The following is a 24,895-nucleotide window of genomic DNA, read 5'->3' on the forward strand; positions in this document are numbered from 1 at the left end:
TCAGTTTTTTAGTTGATTTCAACATCTTTTTGGAAATTGAAAGTTAATAACTTCGTTTACGATTTATTTGAGCCTAATAAAAAATTATTTAGATGTTTTAATTAATTATTACATAACTTGTTAATGAGTTCGCTACATAATCAAGTCGTTTTTTTGATCAGGTAAACATTTGGTTATGTTTTGCATTTATTCGATTCTAATAAAGTCATTTTCTAGGGGTAATTCGCATGAAATTAATAGTTTTTACCTAATCCCTGACGTTTTTACATAATCTAAATTTTATTAGAAAAACTTTTTTGAAATTTTTGATAACGACGTGGAAAAATCACACATTTGAATCCAACAAAACCATTTATTCAGTTCTCTTCTATCAATTTCAACAATTTTTTTTGTGAAATTTTGACAATTTTGACAATTTTAACAAAAACAAAATTTAAAAAATGTTCAACAGTAAATAAAATTTAATGAAGAGATCTAAAACAGTCTTTCAATCGACCAGAAATAAATCGTCTCATCACGTCTGATTGAAAATGATCCAGTGCTCAGATGATTCACGGGAGATGCCACCACTCGAGAATTAAAAAAATTTGCACTGAGGCCAGCCGTCCCACCTCAAGAGTTCGCACCTATAAATAATCTCGGTGAATCCCAGAGGAAAAGTCGACCCCCTCGTCCGAATTAAATCGAGGAAATTATTCGAAGAGCGATGGATTTATCCATGAAAGCACTTACAACAAATCAATCCCCAACGGAACATTTGTATATTTTTTTTTCGTCCGACATCTCTGTGATCATCTTCCCTCTCTCATCGTCGGGGCTTTATGAATATTCATTTTTTTTATTTTATCCTGTAAACATGAGAGAAAATCGAGGGAGATCGGACAGTCGATTGATCCCTCTGTGGATACGAAATCACTGTACGTCTGATTGAGTGCGTTGCGCAATCTCTTTCTACGGGATAATTTTTTTCATTTTCCTACACTTCCATTAATTTCTGCTAACCGAGAAGGCAAAGACCGGGCAGTCTCTCCTCATGGCTCACCTCAACTTGGTAATCTCCACCCACTTTTATGTTGCTGTTGTATAACATAGTTCATTCTTAAATGCACGATTGTTTACTAAATTACTTGTAGTAATTTTTGGCTGAAATTTGAGATTGCAAATTTTTATTATGGGAAATTGTATGGAATTTCGTCAATGAAAATTCTTAATTAGACGAGAAATCAGTGGAAACTGTTGATTTCAGTTCGATTATTTCGTGGAAGTTAATGAAAATTCGGAGAATTCCGGTTAATATATTCTTAAATTTTTTAAATTAACAATTCAAGTAAATCAAGGAATTTTTGTCTTTTCGCTGCTCAAAAATTTGGAATTCCATCAAATTTTCGGGGAAATTTTTAATTTCATGTCCCCCCTCTGCCTTAACTGAATTTAATGTCCCCTTCCTGAAAATTTTTATTAAGAAATAACTCCGTCACAAATTGCTAAACGAGGACAAGTGCATTTATTTTGAAAATGTGTTTTTTTTTTAATTAAAACGCTTCCCAACAATTTGTGGATGCGATTTGGCAATAAAAACTTTTAAAAAAAAAATGCTTCCAACGATTTTAATCACTGAAAATTCACATTTTTATGGAAACATCAATGGGAACAGTTTATTTTAGTTCAATTATTCCATGAAAGTTGATTGATATCAGAGGAATTGCGGTAAATATATTCTTGGATTTTTTCTTATTGAAAAATTTGAGTAATTTGGAGAATTTTTGGCTTTTTCATGACACTGCCAAACAAAAATTGATTAGTTTTCATCTCCGCATGATCAACACCTTATACGACAAAATTAATATTCTTTAATGATTAATAAATTATTTCTTGTCACACGCAAAAAGTGGGAGCTCACGCACTCGTAACGCCACCCAATGTTCTCTCTTTTGTCTCTCAAGATGTTTTTTTAATCAGTAAATAGCGACAGCACGAGGGAATTGTCGAGATACACCCATTGGTTTTATTATATTCAAATTGTAAGGATCAGAGAGCTTTCCACACACTTATGAATCATTCAGGCGTTCAGACGACACTTTCCACATGTTGAATAGCCGAGGAATTGCCTCCGCACCTACGTGCCTTATTAGACTCTAGTTAGGACTCTATCGGGGATTAATCAGAATATTTTACATCTCTGTATTCGCCAAATCCTAAATTTCAAATTTTTTGTGTCAAGATAACTAAATTTGGCCTCCGGGACCGATCGATTTTCGACGATAATTGAAAAAATAATTGTTTAAATGAATAAAATTGTGATTTTTAATATTCTTTGGGATTTTTTGAGATTGATGGGATTATCTGTTGTTGAAAAAAATTATTTTGAAACCAATATTCTGGAAAAGTGACCTCCGGGAAAAAATAATTAAATTTCAGATTTCGCTGAAAGTTTATTAAAATTCTAAATTTTTGAGCAGATGGGTTGCGATGATAATTCCTGAAAATCAGAACACATAAATATTCAGGGCCTAATTACGCTGGACTCCCAACGAATTGAAAATTCGAGAAAGTATTCCCCTGAATTTTCCTAATTTTTATTGATTTTCGTGGAACAATTGAAGTAAAATTTTCAATTCTCATTAATTTTTCCATGAAATTGTGAATTGTCAATGACGAAATTGAAATTCCTTGCAATTTCACTAAAACTAAAATGTGCGATAACTAAAATGAATAATTAAAAAGCCTCTGAAATGTGGAAACGAAAATTTCCAAAAAGTATCGAAAATTTCCGCCAAAATTTTTTAAAGGGCATTAGTTTTTCCGGTGGCGCGGGCAAACGATTTCTTCGCTCTCTATTGACATACCTCTGTGTTTCCCCGAGTGCTCACAAGTCGTTGACACGTTTTTTAATCACGAAAGGGGAGAATAGGGGCTGACAAAAATGAGGTTTCTCTATCTCTGGAGACTCATTATCCAAAACATTATTCGATAACAGCCTTCCCAACCGATACATTCATATGAACTCGACTGGGAGATATGCTTGTTGTCTATACGAGCACCTATGCGACTGGAACAATGGAGTAATAACGTTGCAAAATATGCAGTCGGTGAAAATAGTCAACCGTGTGCACATAGAGAGAAAGATGCAGTAAAAATCGTAGCACAAAAGATGGATTTTCCTCTTTAATTTCTTCTGAAATAGCACACGGAGAGAAAAGTCGAGGAGAAATTGTTCAGGAAAACTCGAAAAATTTTATTGTAATTCAATAAAAAAAATTCAAGTGGAGAATATGTTGCGATTCGTTCAGAGAAAAATGACACGTTTGGAAGTAAAAATGTATAATTTAATTTTAACTTCAATTTTTCCTAAACTTTTTCCTCCGCGTGTATTTCATATTTTCTTTCATTTTATTTTATCTCATTTTATTTTACTTTATTTCCATTTCCGTCTCCACAGTTATATTAATTTAATTTTCTCCATTCTTATTCTTATTTCTTTATATATATTTCTTTTCCTCAATTCACAAGTTACAACATTGAATGAAGAGAAATTATGTTAAAGGTCAATAAAAAGTGTTTCTTTTTTATGATCAAAACAAACACACAAAACGAAATTCACTTGAAATCTCATTCGGGTAATAGAAAAATCTCTCCACGTATCCCTGAAAATTTTATTTGAAAATCTATTTTTCCCTTCATATGATAAAATGATATCAGTACTCCGCATTCCTATGATCGATTCCAATTATTATTATGAAAAGAAAATGAAAACAGAATCAGAAAGGGATAATTGGCTAAAAAATGGATTTTTTTCTTCTTTTATTTATTTATTTCGCTGTTATTTATTTCACTGTTACCAAAAAGGTAAAGAAAGTGGGTGTGAAGAACTAAAAAAAATTATTTTTCAATATCCCCCGAAAGTTTTAAAATCGATATATTTGTTCGAATAATGGGAGGATACATAAATTCGATTTCTATTCTTGTCTTTTCATAGAGTGAACAGAATAAATGACAGAAATTGAGAATTGTAAACTAAAGATTTTATCGGATTATTATTATGTAATTGTTGTATTTAATTGAGTAATAATCTAGCTTCAATCAAGGAACAAAGATGAATTACACGTGAAATTATTCCCCAACATTACAGAGTGACAATGAACTTTCGTTAATTTTACAACCGAGGCGAAGAGGATAGACTGAACCATTCGATTCCGATATTTGTATTTTTAGAAAAACGTGGAATTCGCCCACATCACGTCCATTTTTCAAAACACTTCTCCATGGGGTTAAAAGAATCAAAGATTTCTTCGAGTGCCCCTTAAAAATTTCCAGACCCACATATAGCGCCACGAGGCGCCGTTGTTTATATCAAATCTGGAATGAAGACGAGAATAGCCCAGAGGCCATAAACCTCGCTGAGCCTCTCTAGATCCACGAGATCCCCCGAAGAAAATTTTCACTCTCTCTCGATCCGACGAAACAAGTGGGATGACAATCTCCGAAACCCCCGACATCCGTCACTCCGAAAAACCTTATTCCGGAAAATCTATCAATTCCTATGTAAATCCGTTTAAAGTAGACTCCGTGAAAGGTCACTCAAGCCCCGAAGAGGCGGAACAACAGTACTATTTTTCTGCTCGTGCAGCTGAGCCACGAATACAAAAAAATTCTGCAAAGAAAGTAAAAAAGAACAGTTGGAGACAAATGTTCACGAAATTATCTCGTTTGTCAATGGCAAAATGTATGAAATTCCAAGATTTTTAGGATTTTTAATTTTCATCTTTCCAATTTACGATTTTTTCGGTTTTTTTGCTTCTGGATGGAAGCACTGTAATTGTTCAAATTTAAGTTTTGGATTTTTTGTGTTATATCGGCCCGTATCGGTACGTATGTGTGTGGTAAAGTTTTTCTTCAATTGTTCCCTAATGAATGGATGGAATTTTTTTTTCACATGTAGCTATTATTGAGCCCACTCGATCGCCATGAACTAAAATTTAATTCATCGATTAGTTTTTTAAATTTTTGACTTTTTTCGAAAATCGGTTGTCCCACGATAACTAAAACAATGTTCTGAATTGATTGAATGATGGCTTAAAAAATTTGTTTGGATGTCCTTTTGACTGAGTTCGAAGATGAAGGCGATAGCAATAATCGTTATTTTGATTGATTTGAAAAATTGCAAAAATTTTGTATTTTTTGAAAATCAGAATTCCGGGGATATCTTTGAATGTCATGCTTCAAATGAATTCAATCATAGCTTAAAATGTTTGATAAATGTTGATAGCTATATTGGTTGATTTGATTTTTATGATGATTGTTGAAAATTTCGAATTTTTCATGAATTTCCCTGAAAGTGAGCTTTCTGATGGTTTCTTCAAATGTGATGTTTCAAATTCATTCAACTATGTGTAAATAAAATTTTTCTATTAACATTTTATCGAAGGGCTGAGGGGAGAGATAGAATCGTAAAAAAGACAATCGGTTGTATAGAAGAAAAGGATAATAAGAATAATGATGACGATAACATTCAACTAAGTTGAAAATCTGACAAAATTAGTTGAAAAGAAATCTTATTGAATTTAATAAAATGAAATAAACAATGAATTATACACGATAGAAGGAAATGATGTGCAAAATAACCATTCGGAAGCATATTGCTAATTTATTAGCAAAAATAACTATATTATATACTTGTTTTTAGTTTCTGGGAATCTGTGGCATGAAAATTTTAACGCTTAAAAAATCCTGAAATCACGTGATGGTTCCCCCAATTTCCAGTGTCATAATCCCAAATGAATTCCAGGAGTGGAAAAAATCCGAGATTGATTTCTAAAAATTAAGGATCAGATCCTAAAAGTTGTGGACAAATCCCCAAAAATGGAGCTTTTTCCCCTCTAAAATGGCAATCCTCATGTTCTACTAGTGCATCTGAGCCACGAATACAAAGATTCAGCAAAAAACACTATTGGATACAAATGCCACCGCGAGTGCTCGCTTCCGAACAAGTAGGAGGAACACTGGTCGTGGGCACACGCCTCGCACCATGGGCTCCACCAGCCCAGCACTGTTGAGTCAGTCGCCTGTTGAACGTACCGCGTTGAGGATCGAGTGTGTTTGTGTATTTTGACAAGACATTGCTGGCAGTTCACTCCACCAATCCAGTAATCCTCAATCTTTCTCTCCCCAAAAGTGAAGACAGTGTGGCAAAAAAAAATCATAAATCAACTGAGAAAAAAGGAAAACACATCAATCGAGGGAGGAAAAGGATCTCGAGAGTAAATCTTAATGCTGCGGTAAAATAATGGACCGTTTCTAATCTCTGGACCGAGCGAGGGCTCATAAACACGCGGTACACCACGCATAATCGAGTGCACCGAGGGCACATAATAACGTGTTTGTAACTGAAACGCATTTTAATAGGAGCATAAACGGTGGCTGCCTTTCTTGCCTCATTGATCGCATTACTAGTGACCATGAGTGAAATTTCACGAGCTAAAATGTATAAGTCTCTGAGTATTTAACTTCGTAAAAGAATTCCCATAAGAATTCCACAGAATTCCAAAGAATTCCATAAATTCCCTTTAGATGCATTTAGTAACAAAATTACAAGAGTAATTGTCAGTGAAAAAATGACAAGAGGAGGACAGTAAACAGTGGCAGACAGACTTTTCTTGCCTTATTGATCGAATTAGTAGTGATCGTGAGTGAAATTTCGCGAAGGAGGTGATTAAATTATCGGAAACAATTGATTTTGTCATTTGTGATGTTGTTAATTCCGAATGCCCAAGGAATTCCTTTGCAGACGCAGTTATTAATGATCTAGAAAGAATACTGAGAAGAATAATTGTTAAAACCTATTGCATTGCATTAGTTGTGAAACAATTGCATTGACAAACTTCTCGATCAGTTGTAAAATTATCGAAACATTCAACTTCGTAAAACAATTGATTTTGCCATTTGTTGAACTTCCACAAGAAAAAAAAATGCACAAGATTTGGAATGCGCAAGGAATTCCCCTTCATATGCATTTATCAATTATCTAGAAAGGAGAATTACTGAAATAATTATTAAAAAGCTGTTACATTATTTGCGAAACAATTGCATAAACTGCGAATTGAAAAGGAAAAGATTGAGAATATACAACTATACTATACTTTGTAACCGTGAGGTAAATTTCACGAGTTATAAGTTGAAAAATCATCGCAGTATTTTACATCTTAAAATAATTTATTTTGTCATCTGATCAAATTCCACAAGAAGAAGAGGAAAAAATCAAAAAATATCGCACAGAATTACGAATGCACAAGGAATTCCTCTTCAGATACATTTATTAACGATCTAGACAGAAGAATTATTAAAATAACTAACAAAAGCTATTGCATTGCAGCAACTATACTGTACTTTGTGACCGTGACTGAAATTTCACGAGATAATTAATAAAATTGTCAAAGTCTTTAACTTGCCAAAACAATTGTTTCTGTCATCTGATCAAATTTCACAAGAAGAAAAGGAAAAAATAAAAAAATATCGCACAGAATTGCGAATGCACAAGGAATTCCTCTTCAGATACATTTATTAATGATCTAGACAGAAGAATTACAAAAATAACTGACAGAAGCGATTGCCTTGCAGCAACTATACTGTACTTTGTGACCGTGAGTGAAATTTCACGAGATAATTTATAAAATTGTCAAAGTCTTTAATTTCCTAAAACAATTGTTTCTGTCATCTGATCAAACTCCACAAGAAGAAAAGGAAAAAATCAAAAAATATCGCACAAAATTCCGAATGCACAAGGAATTCCTCTTCAGATACATTTATTAATGATCTAGACAGAAGAATTACAAAAATAACTGACAAAAGCTATTGCCTTGCAGCAACTATACTGTACTCTGTGACCGTGACTGAAATTTCACGAGATAATTTATAAAATTGTGAAAATTTTCAACTGCCTAAAACAATTATTTCTGTCATCTGATCAAACTCCACAAAAAGAAAAGGAAAAAAACAAAAATATCGCACAAAATTCCGGCTTCCCAAGGAATTCCCCTTCATTCAGATGCATCTATCAATAATCCCGTAAGAATTGCAAAAATAATCATCAAAAAACTATTGCATTACAATAATTGCGAGCCACTTGCATTTCAAGAACTGAAAAAAATTGAAAAAGGAAATTCTCAAACATTCCTCAAACATTTCACCCTGAAGAATGTGAAATGAGGACAGGAAGAATCCCGTGAGCAAAATGTGATACGAAATATGTCCCCCAAAACCCGAGAGTGCCACCAACTCATGGCCGAAGCATGAACTAGCGCCGAATTTTTAAAAAATACACTGACAAAACCCCAGAATAAGGGTTTCCCCACTTGTAGAATAGAAGGAAAAAGATTGTGAATGAATGCCGAAAATGCTGGGGAATTCTAAGGAATCCATGATAAATCACCACCGGGGATGTCGAGGGAAGGCTCACGCCTCCGGTATAGGAAAGCAGAATGCGACGAATGCCCCAAAATCTCTGGATGTCAAGAAGCCTCAGGGCAAAAACGAGACAAACGGCTACCGCAAGCAGAGCAGGAACTCCACGAGCTCCTGGGACTACAGCGACAGCGACAGTCTGAATTCATTCGAGACAGGAAATACTGGGGATTCTTCGGCTCGTGGAGCCAATGGGATGACGAGAAGAATTGATCTTGTTCTTGATGACATTGAGTGTGCGAAAAGCGGGTATTCCGGGGAGATTGTGCGCAGGAACTCGGTGAGAAAGTCAGGATCCAGCAGACATTGGTCGGACAAGAGGTGCTTGAAGCACGAGACGTGGGCGGAGAGCCTCAGGAGTGGAATCATCGACGATAGGTACAGGAAACTGGAGGATGGATGGGATGATAACAATATTATTAGACATCCCCGGGAGAGAAAGTGGGGGCTTATTGATGATGGGTATCTGGTGAACGACGACAGAAGTGTGAGCAATGAAAAGAGTAATTGGAAATGTCATTCCAGAAAGACGCAGCATGGAAAGGTTGGGAAGAGGAAGGCTGGGGATGGTAAATATCGGAGGACATTCGGCGATGTTGTTGAGTGGGAGGCACTTTTGGAGATGGCGTTGTCGAGGAAACTGGATAAAGTCGGGAGGAAACACGGGGAGGATGCGTTCTTTATGGATCTTGATAGAGTTCTCGGGCGACGAGTGCGCGATTGGGACAAGGTAATGATGGGTTTTTATGCACTGATAGAAAGGATTGGTTATTGTTAACAAATGGATTTGGTTGAAGCGTAGGGTCTCTTTTCCGCAGCGTTCCGTAATTTCTATCTGACTCTCCTGTGAAAAATTGCGGTTCTGTCACTTAAATTTTCTGAGTCGATTCCGTAATCGGCGAATGAATTGTGAGTTCCGTAATTTTTACTGAAGGTTTCTCTCCGTGTGATGGAGGAATGAGTCTAGGTAATTTTTATCCAACTTTTGCCTCTGTACACCGCTCAGGTTTATCTGATATCGTTTAAAAAATACTTTTATTTAATTAGGTTTTTTTATGTCAATCAGGCTTGAGTCTGATATCGGGGGATACGTGCATCACGGCGCGTTTGATCCATCTATTCCTCGATTCAGTAACGCTGCGCGTGCCCGGTTAACCCAGAATTAATTCCAGTTACGGACGTTAGAGAACCCGGTGTGCGTCAGATTAATGGGGATTACTTAATCGCGGGGTTTATTATTGTAAAAAGTTATCTCTGGTGGAAATAATTTTTTTGATCGCCGGTAATATGACAGGTTGTTTATGCTTTCGGGTTCAGTGGTAGCTGTCATTGATCGTAAATTGATTCCATGCATTATTCAATATGGGGGTTTTATTCGATGGTATCTTGATTGAGAATTTTGGAGGTTTTTGCGGTTTTTTTGGTTATTGAGAGGAATTATTGAATTGTCGGGGTGTGATCAATTTTATGATAGAAATTTTTGTCTCGAATGCTTTATCAATGATTTATCAATCAAGGGAGCGCGAGTTTTAATGAATAGAATTTTTTATTCGCGTGGACTTGAAATTCAATAGAAGTAAGGAATACAGACTGTCTCAAAAGTTGATAGAAATATTGTGAGGGTAGTTTAGGAGCTTATTTGTTCACAGAAAATAATGGAAAACAAGTGGGAATTTGCTCTTGTATTGCGTATAGTTTAGTTATTTTTGCTAATAAATTAGCAATATGCTTCCGAACGGTTATTTTGCACATAATTTCCTTCTATCATGTATAATTCATTGTTTATTCCATTTTATTAAATTGAATGAGATTTCTTTTCAAATAATTTTGTCAGATTTTCAACTTAGTTGAATGTTATCATCGTCAGTATTTTTATTATCCCTTTCTTCTGTACAACCGATTGTCCTTTTTATCGTTCTATCTCTCCCCTCAGTCCTTCGATAAAATGTTAATAGAAAAATTTTATTTACACATACTTGAATGAATTTGAAACATCACATTTGAAGAAACCATCAGAAAGCTCACTTTCAGGGAAATTCATGAAAAATTCGAAATTTTCAACAATCAGCATAAAAATCAAAACAACCAATATAGCTATCGTAATCATCTTTTAACTTCGAATTAATGGCATTAAAACAAACATTTTAAGCTATGATTGAATTCATTTAAAGCATGATATTCAAAGATATCCCCGGAATTCTGATTTTCAAAAAATACAAAATTTTTGCAAATTTTCAAATAAATCAAAATAACGATTATTGCTATCGCCTTCAGCTTCGAACTCGGTCAAAAGGACATCCAAACAAATTTTTTAAGCCATCATTCAATCAATTCAGGACATTTTTTTTAGTTATCGTGGGACAACCGATTTTCGAGACAATTAAAAATTAAAAAAACCAATCGATGAATTGAATTTTAATTAATGGCGATCAATGGGGCTCAACAATTCCTACATTTGAAAAAATGTATTATATATTGAAATGCAGGGTAAATTTAACAGTTTCAGGACAAATTGCTCTGACGTTCAGTAAATTTTCCCGGGTCAACGGAGGAAAATTCACTATTCGACTCGCACTTTTTCCCCGACATAGTGTGAAAAAGCACTGGAAATCGAGTTCTCTCCACGATTACTCGACTAGTTCAGTAAATTTTCTCAAACTTTTTCCTTCGTGTAGGTGCAAAACTATCGGAGGTGCTGGATGAATAGCCGCGATAAAATAACCAAGGATTTTTTCTAATGGCATTCGCCTGGCTCGCGGTACACTGGAAAAACTCGATGGTTATGAAATTATTTAATGACGCCTCTCGCCATTCTCCTGCCACCATGTAACACTCCCTTTGGCCTCGTTTCCTCTCATCTCTTAAACGTTCATCAATGTGTTATTAACGTTAGGCGATTCTCATGCCAACTATCCACGCGAGTTATTCCTAAATTCCGTTATTTGAGGGGAATTGAATTGACGCCCACATCTCCGGTTCTTTTTGGACCTATGAAAAACACACCCGAAAAATTTCGCACTCTGGAGAGAAGGCGTGGGATGTTGTGAGAATGATCTTGAATTGACAGGGTAACGGTTTTGAAAAGTTTCAGTATTAATATCCAATCTGGCTGTGAATATTTAATCATAAATATTTCACTTCTTTCGTGAATTAATTTATAAATAGTATTATAAATTAATTCATATATTATTCACATATTACCATCGATATGTCGTACTATAGCAGCTTGGAAAAAAATCTTTATTTTGAGATTTCAAAGATAAAATTTGAATCATATATGATCTTTCGGAAGTCTCAATTTGCGATCGTAAGTCTCAAATTGAAATTTTTTTTTTTTTTGGTTGTGCAGATTATTATAATATATTATTTATAATATTATTATATTGCTTTATAATTTTAAAGGACTGGAAAATTGCTTTTGTCTGCATAGGGAATAACTACTTTTGCTAATAAATTAGCGATATGCTTCAAAATAGTAATTGTTCGCTAATGAATGGATGGAATAGAATTTTTTTTCAAGTGTTGTTGAGTCCTATCGATGACCATTAATTAAAATTCAATTTATCGTTTAGTTTTTTTAATTTTCGAATTTTTTCGAAAAGGGTTGTCCCACGGTAACTAAAAAAAATGTTCTGAATTGATTGAATGATGGCTTAAAAAAATTGTTTGCATGTCCTTTTGACCGAGTTCGAAATCTGACAAAATTACTTAAAAAGAAATCATATTCAATTTAATAAAATGAAATAAACAATGAATTAAACATGATAGAAGGAAATGATGTGCAAAATAACCCTTCGGAAACATATTGCTAATTTATTAGCAAAAATAGCTGTATTATATGACAACTAATTTTTTTTCAATTCTAAAATTTCAAAAATTAATATATTAATGGAATATTAATTAATATACAAAGATTCCGTTCGGAAGTAACAGCACATAATAATCCTAATCCCAATAATCCTAATAAATATTACATAATTAGTTTACAAGTATTGAATTTAATGTAAATTACTAGGAAATAAATAACATAATATTAAATTCTCCATTGGATTACAAAAAATTATTTTAAACGTAAATATCCAAATATCAGGACTAATGGTCACATAGACTCAGGTCCAGGTGCAATAGCCACCCAAATACGGAGGTTCAAGGCCCCTGAGAAGAAAGAGGGCGAGAAGTGTGCACCTTACGTCACCACAAGGAGAATGATTCTCTACAATTGGAGTTTCTTCTTAATTCACGTCATAAAGGGAAGAGATAGCGTTGATATTCAATATACATAATCGGAATACCGCGAAAAGAGGATAAAAAAAAGGTTATTTTTCAGTCAAGGCAGTTGTTTCATTCGCCGCCGAGCCGACTTTTCATTCACTCCTTTTATGTGGACATCTTAATTCTGTAATCAACGTGGTTCGTGACAAATGACCAGATGCGGTGAATCATTGCTCGGGCGCTGCGAATATCGATCAGTGAGACGAGCGCGTATGAGTGGTGGGGAACGGGATTTTTCGAGAGCGATGAGGGGTTTTTTGTTATTTCACTTGACGATTGCAATTTTTATGAATTTGACATTGGATTGAAATGAATTTCGGGAGAGTGGGTTGGAAAGAGTGAGGATTGCAAGGTGAATGAGAAAATTCGTGGACGATTTGATCTTAAATTGAATTTAAATTCAAGATTTTGGAAGCTCAAATGCAGCTATTGCTGGAATTTCAAAGAATTTCTGACACTATTAGGGAAATATTTATCACGTCGAACTGAAAAATCGACTAGAAAATTATGGAAAACTAATAAATATTGATATGAATTGAATTTTCAACCGAATTTTGTGTCCGCGCGAAATCAAAATTGAATAAAAAGTGCGGAATACAAACTGTCCCAAAATTCAAGAGGAATTTCGGGAGTTCAGCAGCTCATTTGTGGCCGGAAAATAATGTAATTTTTATCGTTAACGTTTTGTCAATGACTCATTAATCAACAAAGCACAAATTAGTCGCGAATGACCCTCCCCTAAAAAATTCATATCCTCCCTCTCTCTTAAGACGGAGGAATAAAAATGATGGCAATCATTTGACATTTAATGCGCATACCCAGAAAAATGTTTTCTTTTGAATCAATTTTATTTCAAGAAAAGGGATTTAATGATATTGAACAAACAATTTATTTATTTCAAACGAAGAAATTTTCTTAATATAAAAAACCGTTTATTCGGTATAAATAAAGAATTTATTTGGATCAAATAACATTTATTTAATTTAAATAAACTTTATTTGATTCAAATAAATTATTTTTCTGGGTGCAACGGATATAAACAATTCGGTTTCTCCATCACCCCTATGACGTAAGACCCATTCGGTTTCCAAACGCGATGTGACTCTGAAAATCAGAGTCCACCTGATAAATCCACAATTAATTGGACATTCAACGCCTCGATGCCTCCTCCACCAGGAAAACCCCTTGACTTCCTGCACTTTTCTAATCGATAACTCATCAATAGCATTTCAAATCCACCAGCCTAATCAGAATCCCCAAAAAATCGCTAAAACCCCTGAATCCCCTCGCCCAATAGTTTCCACCACCTAATTAAAACGACAATCCCCCGAAAACCCATCAATCACGAGTCCCCCGATATATCTCCACATCCCTCCATCACCAAGAGTCAATGCTCGGCAGCCGTTATCTTTGGTGAAAGCCCCACACTCGCGGATTCCCAGTGTGTTAGGTGATCGAACGGAATCGAAGTGAATTAATGCGCATTGCGCGTACCACAAACAGCCCACATATACATCGTGGGTCTTGTTCAAGTACACGTTATTCTTACAAAGTGTACATACCTGTATTTGTACATACAGATGCAACAACTTGGTAACACGTCTTTAAGGCCGGATCAACTGGACACATAACACGTGCGTTACGCCAGTCGAGCGAGAGCAACGTTACACTAGTCGTCAGTGTAACAATGTTCCTCGCTAGTTTGACCATCGTCTTATTCGCCGTTTTATACACCCTTCAGGAGATATTAAAGACTTGTACAAGACAGATCAATGTATCTGAAGCAGTATTCACCCCCAAATTGGTATTGACAAGTGAAAAAAAATTATGAAAGAACCGAAGAAACTTAATAATTTCAATATATTTCCAAGAAATTCATTAATTCATCAATTAATTAATTCATTAATCCATTAATTCACTAATTCATTAACTCTCCAATTCATTAATCCCCTAATTCGTTAGTTCGTTAATTCATTTATTCATTAACTCATCAATTCATTAATCTATTAATTCATTAATTCACCAATCCATTGATTCATTAATTGAATTATTTTATTTTCAGGCTCGTACTGAGGAGCACTTGGCTCAGGAGCAAGCTTGGCTGGCGTCGGAGCGCGTCTGGCTCCTCCACAGAGGTGGATTCACATCGGGAAGAAGATGTGGGGCTGGCGATCCAGACACCGGAAAACTCAGAGTTCGGTTGATACCGAGTGGCGAGGAGCTGCTGGTAGACGAGGAAGACGTCGAGAAGGCCAATCCTCCGCAGTTCGATAAGGCCGAGGAGCTGTCGCAGCTGAGGTTCCTCAATGAGTCTTCGGTTCTCCACACACTTCGGCAGAGATACGCCAGCAACCTCATACACACCTACGCTGGCGACAGCATGATTGTCATTAATCCAGTTGCACCGTTGGCGATATACTCTGAGAAGGTATTAATTAGGTTTCTATTTTTGGACGGGGAGGGGGGTTTAGGGGGGAGAGGGCTTGATGTAGTTTTTGTAGAAAGAATTTAAGGCAAAAATGAAAAATTGAAAGCCATTAGATTTCATACAGTCAGGAATGCATTTTAAAAATCAAGGATAATAGGAAAATCGTTGAATAATCCTGAATTTTTTATTAATTCACTTTCAATCTTCGAATACTTGAATTTTTGATGAAATATCGATATTCAGTTCCAGTTTTGCTCATCTCTAATCAAGAATTGAGCCGAAATCGACAGTTTTCGCTCATATTTTCGTGGGAAAATCAGCGGAACATTCAATTTTCAGCCTTAAACATTAAAAATTGAAATAACAAATAGTTATATTTCAATTACAAATTCCCATATTTTACTCAGCTCTGACCATTCAATATGGATATTTTGTCGTTCTGAGATCATAAAAACAGATTTTACGATGAGGTGTCGCAAGAATGCTGTTAAATCCGAAATACTGTTCTGGATAGTTTCTAATGATGCAATGGTATTTAGAATAATCGTTCCGAGTCCATTACGTCGACCGATTATGCATTATTTAGCCATTTTCACTACTTCATCCTGTAAAAATGAAGAATAAAATGGCATTTACGTTTTTATTTTACTGTTTTGTCGGGTAGAAATCGAGAAAATTATTTATTATTCCCAATCGTTCTCAATTTTTTTTTTAACAATTAATTCTAAATCATTTTTGACTTTGTTTTTCAATTGCCATTTTGAAAGTCTCCCTAATTAAATGAATGCAATTAATTACGTAATAAAAACATGAAACGAGAGGATTAATGACAATAAATAACAAATTGGAAAGAATAAACCAATAAAATGATAATAAAAATCAATTGAATGTTGAAGACAAAAATATCAGTAATACTTTACATAAAATGATTATTTTTTTTCTTATACATTTTATTACAGTAATAAATTAGGGCAGTTAATGTATTACTCGTGTTTATCCTCAGGAGATATTTCTATTTCAGGGTATAATGGAAGGCAATTCATCAATCTAATCAAATGATATTATTCTCCAGGTCGTGCATATGTTCAAAGGATGCAAAAGCGAGGACATGCCACCTCACATATACGCAATGTCCCAATCCGCCTACAGGGGAATGCTGGCGACAAGACGTGATCATTCCCTAGTTTTCCTAGGTCGGAGTGGGTCTGGCAAGACGACAAACTTCAAGCACGCCTTGCATTATCTCGTCTTGGCAGCGGGAACAGTCAACAAGGTATTCCCTTCAATTCTCACAGCCAAAGCCCCTTTAACCCCATCCATTCAGCAATTAATTCGGTGCTTCAGAATTTCAAGTTGCGTTCTGAGTTGTTTCCAATGAGGCTGTAGGAATATTTGGAGTAATCGTTCGAAGCCCATTGTTTTGGACGATTATAAACGATTTAGTGTGTTGGAAATTAGTATTAATTATTGGAGATTATTATACACAAATTTTTGAGATTTCGAAACATGGGGATTTTTTAAGTTCCTTGGATTTTTTATCGAAACATGAAAATTTAATAATAAATTCACTGACTTTCCAGTTTATTAAAGTTTCGAGACCTGAAGTTTTCTGATTTCTATTAACTTTCATGGATAATTGGGCTAAAACTTAGTTTCCATTGATTTTTACACAAATTTTTGAATTTTGAATTGCGAAATTCCTTGAAATTTCACTGGAATTATATAAAACGATAAAAATTTCCAAGAAGTTTCCTGGAAATTTTAGTCAAAACTGTGTTCATCTCCATTTTCTCTTAAATTTCAATCAAAACTTAAAAATTTACTACCAAATTACATTGAATTTCAAATTAATTGAAAATGCAAGAGTATATTAATTTGAATTTTCCTGTTTTCTATTAATTCACAGCTTTCATTAATAAATTTTCAATTGCACAAATCCTTGAAATTTTACTGGAACTATACCGTGATAAAAATTTTCAACAATTTTACTAGAAATTCCAGTCAAAAATTTTCAACAATGTTCACTTCTATTTTCATAAATTATGCAAAGGATAACGGAAAATTGAATAAAAGAATAATCAGTTTGCTCAAATCAAGCTAATTCCCCGAGCTAATCATCTTCCATTCTCCAATCTTCAAAAACCTTCAAAACAAACGACACCTCACATTAATTCCCAAGTAAAAACCACAAAAATACAAGAATACGTCCGACCACCGTCCACTCACTCCTAAATTTTGTCTTTCAGATCCTAACAATCGAGAAGCTGAACGCCCTATTCACAGTGCTGGAGGCCTTCGGCAACAGCAGAACCCACATGAACTCGAACGCCACCCGCTTCACCCAGATATTCTCCCTGGACTTCGACCAATCGGGTCAGATAGCTTCAGCGTCTCTCCAGGTTCTCCTCCTCGAGAAATCGAGAATCGGTAGAAGACCAAACGGAGACCCCACGTTCCACGCAGTGTACCGCCTCCTCGCAGGAGCTGAAGGTGCCCTCCGCAAGGAGCTGAACCTGACAAACCTAGTGGCTGAGAACAACCCCTTCATAACTCCCCTGCAGAAGCACGAGGACAAGCAGCGAGCAATGGTGGAGTTCAACCGAATAGTCGCAGCATTTAAAATCCTCGGGGTGTCAGCAGCCGACGAGAAGGTGATATGGCTGGTGCTGGCAGGTATCTACCACCTGAGCTGTGCTGGAGCTGTGAAATCGGGCTCCCAGGCTCGTTGGCAGTTCGCCAGAGTCGACTGTGCCGAGAGGGCAGCCAATCTCCTGGGGACAACAGTCGAAGAATTGAGTAGAATAGTCTTCTCCACAAATTCTGGCAGCAATGGAGGCACTCCCAATGGGGGCAGACCCACCCTGAGAACCCCCAGTCCCACAGAAAGTGGTAAAGACACCTCTGGCCTCGATGCACTCGAGGGATTGCTCGTTGGCCTTTACTCTGAGATATTCCACTGCATTGCTGCGCTGATTAACAAATCCATATCATCGTCTGTTCACACTGTCTCGTCGATGCTCCTTTGTGACGCCCCTGGCTTCCAGAATCCTGCGTCCTGTGGACGACAGACTGGCGCCAATTTCGAGGATCTCTGCCACAATTATCTGCAGGAGCGTTTGCAATTTCTTTTTCATTACACAGCACTTGTTGCGCCGAAGGATCGTTATGCTCAGGAGGGAATTGATGTGGATTATGAGGAGGATTACGATGAGGATTGCATTGGATCGCCACAGGCTCTTGTCTCGCTTTTGGACAGGGGCCAGCAGAGTGCCACGATGCTCAGGACTAGTCAGAGTGATCTGAGGCAGACTGAGAGGAAGGGACTGCTGTGGCTGCTGGATGAGGAGGCTGTCTGCTCTGGGGGCAGTGATGAGTCGTTCTTGGATAGGCTGTTCTCCCATTATGGGGACAGGGACCATCAGCTACTGCTCAGGAAGGCTCCGGGGAATAATGAGTTTGTGCTGCAGCATCTGCAGGGGACCAATCCCGTTTTGTATAGTGCCACTGGGTGGATCAAGGCTACTAGGGAAAATCCGGTTACTAGGAGTGCTATCACCGTTCTGCAGGAGAGCAGCAGGTGGGGATTATTGATTTTCATAAGCTATTTTAGAAAATAAATTGTATTGGAGTCGAATTTGGATTGGGTTTAGGGGAAAGTATTTGGAAATTGCAGATTTCACTGAATTCAATTAAATTGGGGGTTTTGGGCAGCAGAAAAATGAGGATTTCTTAACTTTATTGAATTTTCAATTAATTTTTTATTGAATATCTATATTTCAAAATGAGCTGAGTGAGTATTAAATTGAAATTCTAGAATATGTTCACCTCAGTGTTCTTAAATTTTAATGGATGAATAATTTTATGGTTTTTAGGGAGGATATCAGTAGATTATTCGTCCAGGCACGCGGTGCTGGTGTTTGTGGAGCTCTCAGTGGCTCTGTGCCTGGTATCGAAGGGTCCCAATCACTGAGGAGAGCCTCGAGCATCAGGAGAACCTTCACGGCAGTGAAGAGGAAGAATGCCTGTCTGCAAGTCAAGTTCACTGTGGTAAGCCAAATTTCGAGATGATTGAACGTTTTTCTCTGATGGTGGGGTTTCCTGAATTCATATGGAATTCATTGACATTCAGGTTGTGGTGAAAATTAAATGGAAAATCCGTAAAATTGAAACGCTTTCATTGCAATGTAATAAAATGAGTGAATGAACGTAATAAAATTAATAATTAATAGTTTCATTATAATGAATGTAATAAAAATTGATGAGTTTATTAATTTCCACGAAAAATATTGAAATTGAGGATATCCAAGCATTTTTTACAGTTCAGTACAGACCACTCTATAGATTCATTTTCAATCATCAAATTTGTCAATTAAATTGTGTGAGAAAAATTTTAAAAAATTTGAAAATTTTTAATCTCTCGTTGTTTATAAATAAATAAAAGCTCTGATGTTCGACTGTAGAAGTAGAAAACCATTTTACTGAAGAGAAAATAACTAAAGTACTTGCATATCCTTAATGTAAAAAAAATAAGAAGAAATGACAATAAAAATTGCACAATTTTTCAGATTTTTCATTTGTAACAATTTCGAGAAAAGAAACGACAAAAACATAAAAAATAGAAATTGATGAAATAATGAAATAAAAAATTGCAATTTTCAGCAATTTTCTATAAATAATTTATAAATAATCAATTTTAACTCTCCTCTTACGGGAAAAAAATCAAGTAAAGTTTTGTTTGATTCAAATTTATTCGACTCAACCGACAATTTTCCCAATATTTCAGGATGGTCTCATCGAAACCCTCAGAAGAACTCGTGTGAAATTCGTCCATTGTCTCCTCCCCCAGCACAATGCAGGCTGCACCGACAATAAGAGTCTCCTGACAGTGAAATCGAATCAGAGTGAGGACAGTATACTGAACGTACCTCTTCTGCGTTCTCAGGTAACACATCATGCAATCTTACATTAGAACGATCGAGTCTCAGTGCGCATAACACGCATTTCCATCGTCAGATACGTGGTAGTCAGATCATAGACGCAGTGCGGCTGCATAAAGTTGGGTATCCCAAGCACATGCCCCTCAGTGAATTCAGGAGACGTTTTGGATTGTTGTCCAATGATGCCAATGCGCGTCCGGGGAGTCCTGTTGCTGATGAACGCAGGGCTGTTGAGGATATGCTCCTGTCGGTGGATGTAGATCCAGCATCGTATCGAGTTGGGCAGAGTCAGGTGAGTTTTATTTTTATTTTATCTCAGTTGGGGGTTGATATGGAAATTTCATGGATGAATGGGACTTCTTCTCCCCAGAAGTCCACGTTTTTCCCATTTTCAACGACGTTTTTTTCTATTTTCTTCCACTTCTGTGACTCGTAGAACAAAAAAGGCGTTAATGCGTGATCAGTACGTTTTTTTGAGGATTTCTTCTTCTTTTCTATTGAAGTTGGTGATTTTCCATGATTTTTCAGGAGGAAAATATACGTATATATTTATTTATTTATTTCTTCAGTTAATGCAACAAAAAATGTGACATTCTAAATCCATTATGAAACGACGAGATGCCTTATGGTTTGAATATTTAATGAACTATCATTTTCACTTTCGATTTTTTAGATTTCGTGAGATATTACAATTACGACCATTGATCGGGCCACTTTGAAAAGTGAAACGGAATTAATCAGCCATTCAAAATTATTCATTAACTTATCACTAATTATCCATCTTCATCACTGATTGAGATTTTTTTTTTACATCTCACTCACTTTAATAATGCATTTATGAGCGTAAAATTCGATACATTTAAAATTTAAATGAAGAAAGGAAGATCTTCCCGAGTAAACAAGATGATAGAGACGCGCGTGTCCGACCTAGTAATACATTACGCAACCGAAGAAAATTCCCTCGGAATGAGCGAATGAACAAGAATTTTGTCAACTTTCACGCCGAAAGATGACGATAAAAAACACTCGAGCATCTCTCTCTAACAGATATTCGACATAGGTCTATTTATCACCCGGCAGCGCTTGAATTTTCCCACAGAAATATTCCCATCACCAGTGATAAACAAAAATGCTTAAAGTCCCAGAACACAACTCTGAATAGACATCTGATGGGATGATTCATCAATCACTTTCGTGAATGAATTTCGGTGTCGGCCACAAAAAGTCGTCTGGTCAAGTGGAGAAAAATGTTATAAAAACAAATAAATATTAATACGTAAACGTCCCATCCCCAACTTTCACGTGGCCCACATGTGCTTCTACTGTTGCCGTACACGTTCGCTAAACCGTTCCTCGGCCTCGTTTGCTCCCGATCAAATTGATGAAATTTATCAAAAAGACATCAAAGGAATGGAATGTCGGGTGGGTTTCGAGTTGAATTCTTCATCAGAACTCTCCCGCGGAGAGAAAAACAACTGATTCATGTTATTATATCATCATATATCACTCGGGTGCATGACCAGTTAGTGACTGTGGTAGTGAGATTGATAATATCTCGAGCGAAGAGTGATATTTCACAAGGCTGTGGGATGGAGGGAAATGCAGGGAGCGGAATTACTGTTAATAAACCCTTTCATTTAGGAATTCTAGACTGTTAAAAAGTTACTGCTGAAATTTTGAGGACAAGATCTTGGACATTTGAACGGTTTGAGTTTAAATTGAGTTCAATAGAATTAAAAAGAAAATTTATCAATGGAGGGGAAATATTAATTACGTTTATGGTATGAAAAATTTACGGGAATGTAATTGAAATTGTGATGAATGTTAATATTAATTGGTTTTTCAAGTAAATTTTCTATTCGTCTGGACGTAAAACTGAATGAAAATGAGGAAGGCAGGGTTGATGAGATATCAGTCGCTAGTTACTCTCCCGTAAACAATTAAGATCTGCGCATTAAGAATTTCCTATAGATTCAACCATTTTCAATCATCAAATTCGTCAACTAAATTGCGTCAGAAAAATTTGAAAAAGATTATAAATATTCAGCATTATTCAAATTACATTTTGCGCAGGATTATCATTTTTAAACATTCGTCATTTATAAATAAATAATTGAAATTGTTCAAACTTCCAAAACTCTGAATATGAGTAAATTTGTAACGATTCCGAACAAACGATTTTTATTAATTAATTAATTTTCTAAAATTGGAATTCTTAAATTACTTCATTAAATTATTTCCCCCAAAAGTAAACTTTCTGGTTTTTAAATCATTAAAATATTCCGGAAACTCAGGGTCAAATGGGGCTCAACTGAAAGCTCTGATGTTAAAATACAAAAGTAGAATAGCATTTCACTGTAGAAAAAATAGCCAAAGTAGTTGAATTTCCTGAAGGATATTCAAGTATCTTTTACAGTTCGGTCAAGACCACACCAGATTCAACCACTTTAAATCATCAAATTTGTCAATTAAATTGCGTGAGAAAAATTATAAATATCCAGCGTCATTCAAAGTGCATTTTGCACAGGATTATCATTTTTAAACATTCGTCATTTATAAATAAATAATTGAAATTGTTCAAACTTTCGAAACTCTGAATATGAGTAAATTTGTAACGATTGCGAACAAACGATTTTTATTAATTAATTAATTTTCTAAAATTGAAATTCTTAAATTACTTCATTAAATTATTTCTCCCAAAAATAAACTTTCTAGTTTTTAAATCATTAAAATATTCCGGAAACTCAGGGTCAAATGGGGCTCAACTGAAAGCTCTGATGTTAAAATACAAAAGTAGAACGGCATTTCACTGGAGAAAAAATAGCCAAAGTACTTGGATATCCTTACCAATGTGTTGAAGACAAAAATTCCATCATTACTTCCATCTCTTTCAAAACATTCTATTCCCCTCGACATGTGAGACACCCTGTATACTATCATCCCATTTATTACGAGCTACGTAGGCGGAATAGAGCCATCAAAAAACGTTACACTGTTTTTTTTCGAGTGGATACTCAAGCTGGTGTTGTTCATCTTCACTTTTATCCTCTCAGCAGTAAAAAATCAGTCGTAGCCCCGCGCGCATTTTCTCTGAAAACTTTCAGAGGCGTGTGCACCTTATTCCATGCCCATTCATTATTCATTCTGCACACAGAACTTTCGCGGTGGTATTTGTCTGGATGCATAACCGAGAGATCGAAGGCTTGTAAAATTGAATTGCTAAAATTTGCTTCGCATGTTCATCAGAAGAATCTTCAAAACTTTCATCTTTACTTCTTAGATTGCTCTTTAAAAAATAATGTGAAGATCTCAATGAGTGAGTGAATGATTAGATAAATAAGTAAGCAAACCAATTAATGATAATGACAGTGATAGGATAAATTAAGAATGAATAAACTATTGCAGTTTTTTTTAACTCGGTTTTTAGATAAACAAAATATTATCCGAGAAACCTATACTCAAGTATCAGCGTGCAATCTCAGTTATGCCCAGCTCTGTAAATATATACCCACGAATCCCCCCCGACTCGTCTTCCATGCGAATTGGACACTGAAATATCCAACGAAGCAAAGATTAATCGTCACATATTACAGAGGTGTCGCGCTTGAATTAATCGGCATGGAAATTTTCACCTTCTCAGTTCGTAAATTGATAATAATAGAACAGGAGAATTGTTGGGTAACAGTGAAAGGAATGCGCTCTTTGGAGACTTTCCTCATTGTGAGGCATGGGAGGAAATGAGAAGAATAAAGTGATAGTATTTGTTTTAGAGAAAATCGCAATTAGTCGTCGTGGGGTAAAGTCAATTGAGCATAACTCGAGATTGGTTAAGTGAAATTTCGAATTTTTTCATTTTCAAGGCGGTTTTGGAGATTTTGAAATGAATTTTGAGTTATTGAAATCATGTCGTTTGATCAAAAGATATTGAAGGTTTGAGAAAATCTATTTCATCTCATCTTCGAAATAAAATAGTAAAATCGAACGTTTTTATTGGCCAATAATTGGAGACCGGCAGGGTGAAATGGACCGATTTTTTCTTCATTTTCAAGGGATTTTTGCGCAGTTTAAAATGAACGTAAAACTTGATTGATCAAAATTATATCATTTGATCAAAAGATATTGAAGATGAAAGAAGATTCATTGCACCGATTCTCCGCAGAAAAATATGAGATGTAACATTTCCGATGGTTAATAACGTGAGATCGGCAGAGTGGAATTCCCCGATTTTTTTAAATATTCATAATTGAAATGTAATGAGGATTGCGTAAGAATTATTCGACTGGAGGAATACAGTTTTGAAAAAACAAAGGCCGTGACTATTCGCATCATTGCGTGAATCAGTCCCGTACACTCCATACACTCCACGCATGCGTGAAGTTTGTGTGTTTCACGCAGCCGAATTTTCATACTGCTGTGTATTTCACGCAGTTGAAGTTTCATACTACTGTGTGTTTCACGCAGTTGAAGTTTTATACACCTGTGTGTTTATACACATAGGAGTGTGAAATACACAGGAGTATCTGAATACGACTGCGTGAAACACACAGGTGTATAAAAATACACTGCGTGAAACACACAGTAGTATAAAACTTCAACTGCGTGAAACACACAGGTGTATAAAAATTCAACTGCGTGAAACACACAGGCGTATAAAAATACAACTGCGTGAAACACACAGTAGTATAAAAATACAACTGCGTGAAACACACAGTAGCCTTAAAACCTATTCGTTCGATTCCTGAGAAATTTGGGTTCCGTATAGGCAGATGACCTCAGAATTGCGTTTTCCACTTCCTAGGCC

General features: G+C 35.8%; 1 protein-coding gene across 1 annotated transcript in view; it reads left to right on the plus strand.

The window, feature by feature from the left end:
* Nucleotides 1-24,895, plus strand: part of LOC107040558 (unconventional myosin-XVIIIa) — a 67,090-nt gene that overhangs the window by 14,789 nt on the left and 27,406 nt on the right. Inside the window, exons 3-8 of the mRNA XM_015260683.1 lie at nucleotides 14,792-15,157; nucleotides 16,230-16,430; nucleotides 17,404-18,734; nucleotides 19,030-19,204; nucleotides 19,941-20,099; nucleotides 20,171-20,386. Coding sequence (XP_015116169.1) covers nucleotides 14,792-15,157; nucleotides 16,230-16,430; nucleotides 17,404-18,734; nucleotides 19,030-19,204; nucleotides 19,941-20,099; nucleotides 20,171-20,386 — 2,448 coding nt within the window. The remainder of the gene's footprint in view (nucleotides 1-14,791; nucleotides 15,158-16,229; nucleotides 16,431-17,403; nucleotides 18,735-19,029; nucleotides 19,205-19,940; nucleotides 20,100-20,170; nucleotides 20,387-24,895) is intronic.

Source organism: Diachasma alloeum, unplaced genomic scaffold (genome assembly GCF_001412515.2).
Source record: "Diachasma alloeum isolate Michigan unplaced genomic scaffold, Dall2.0 Dall_scaffold_00338, whole genome shotgun sequence".
Taxonomy (NCBI): domain Eukaryota; kingdom Metazoa; phylum Arthropoda; class Insecta; order Hymenoptera; family Braconidae; genus Diachasma; species Diachasma alloeum.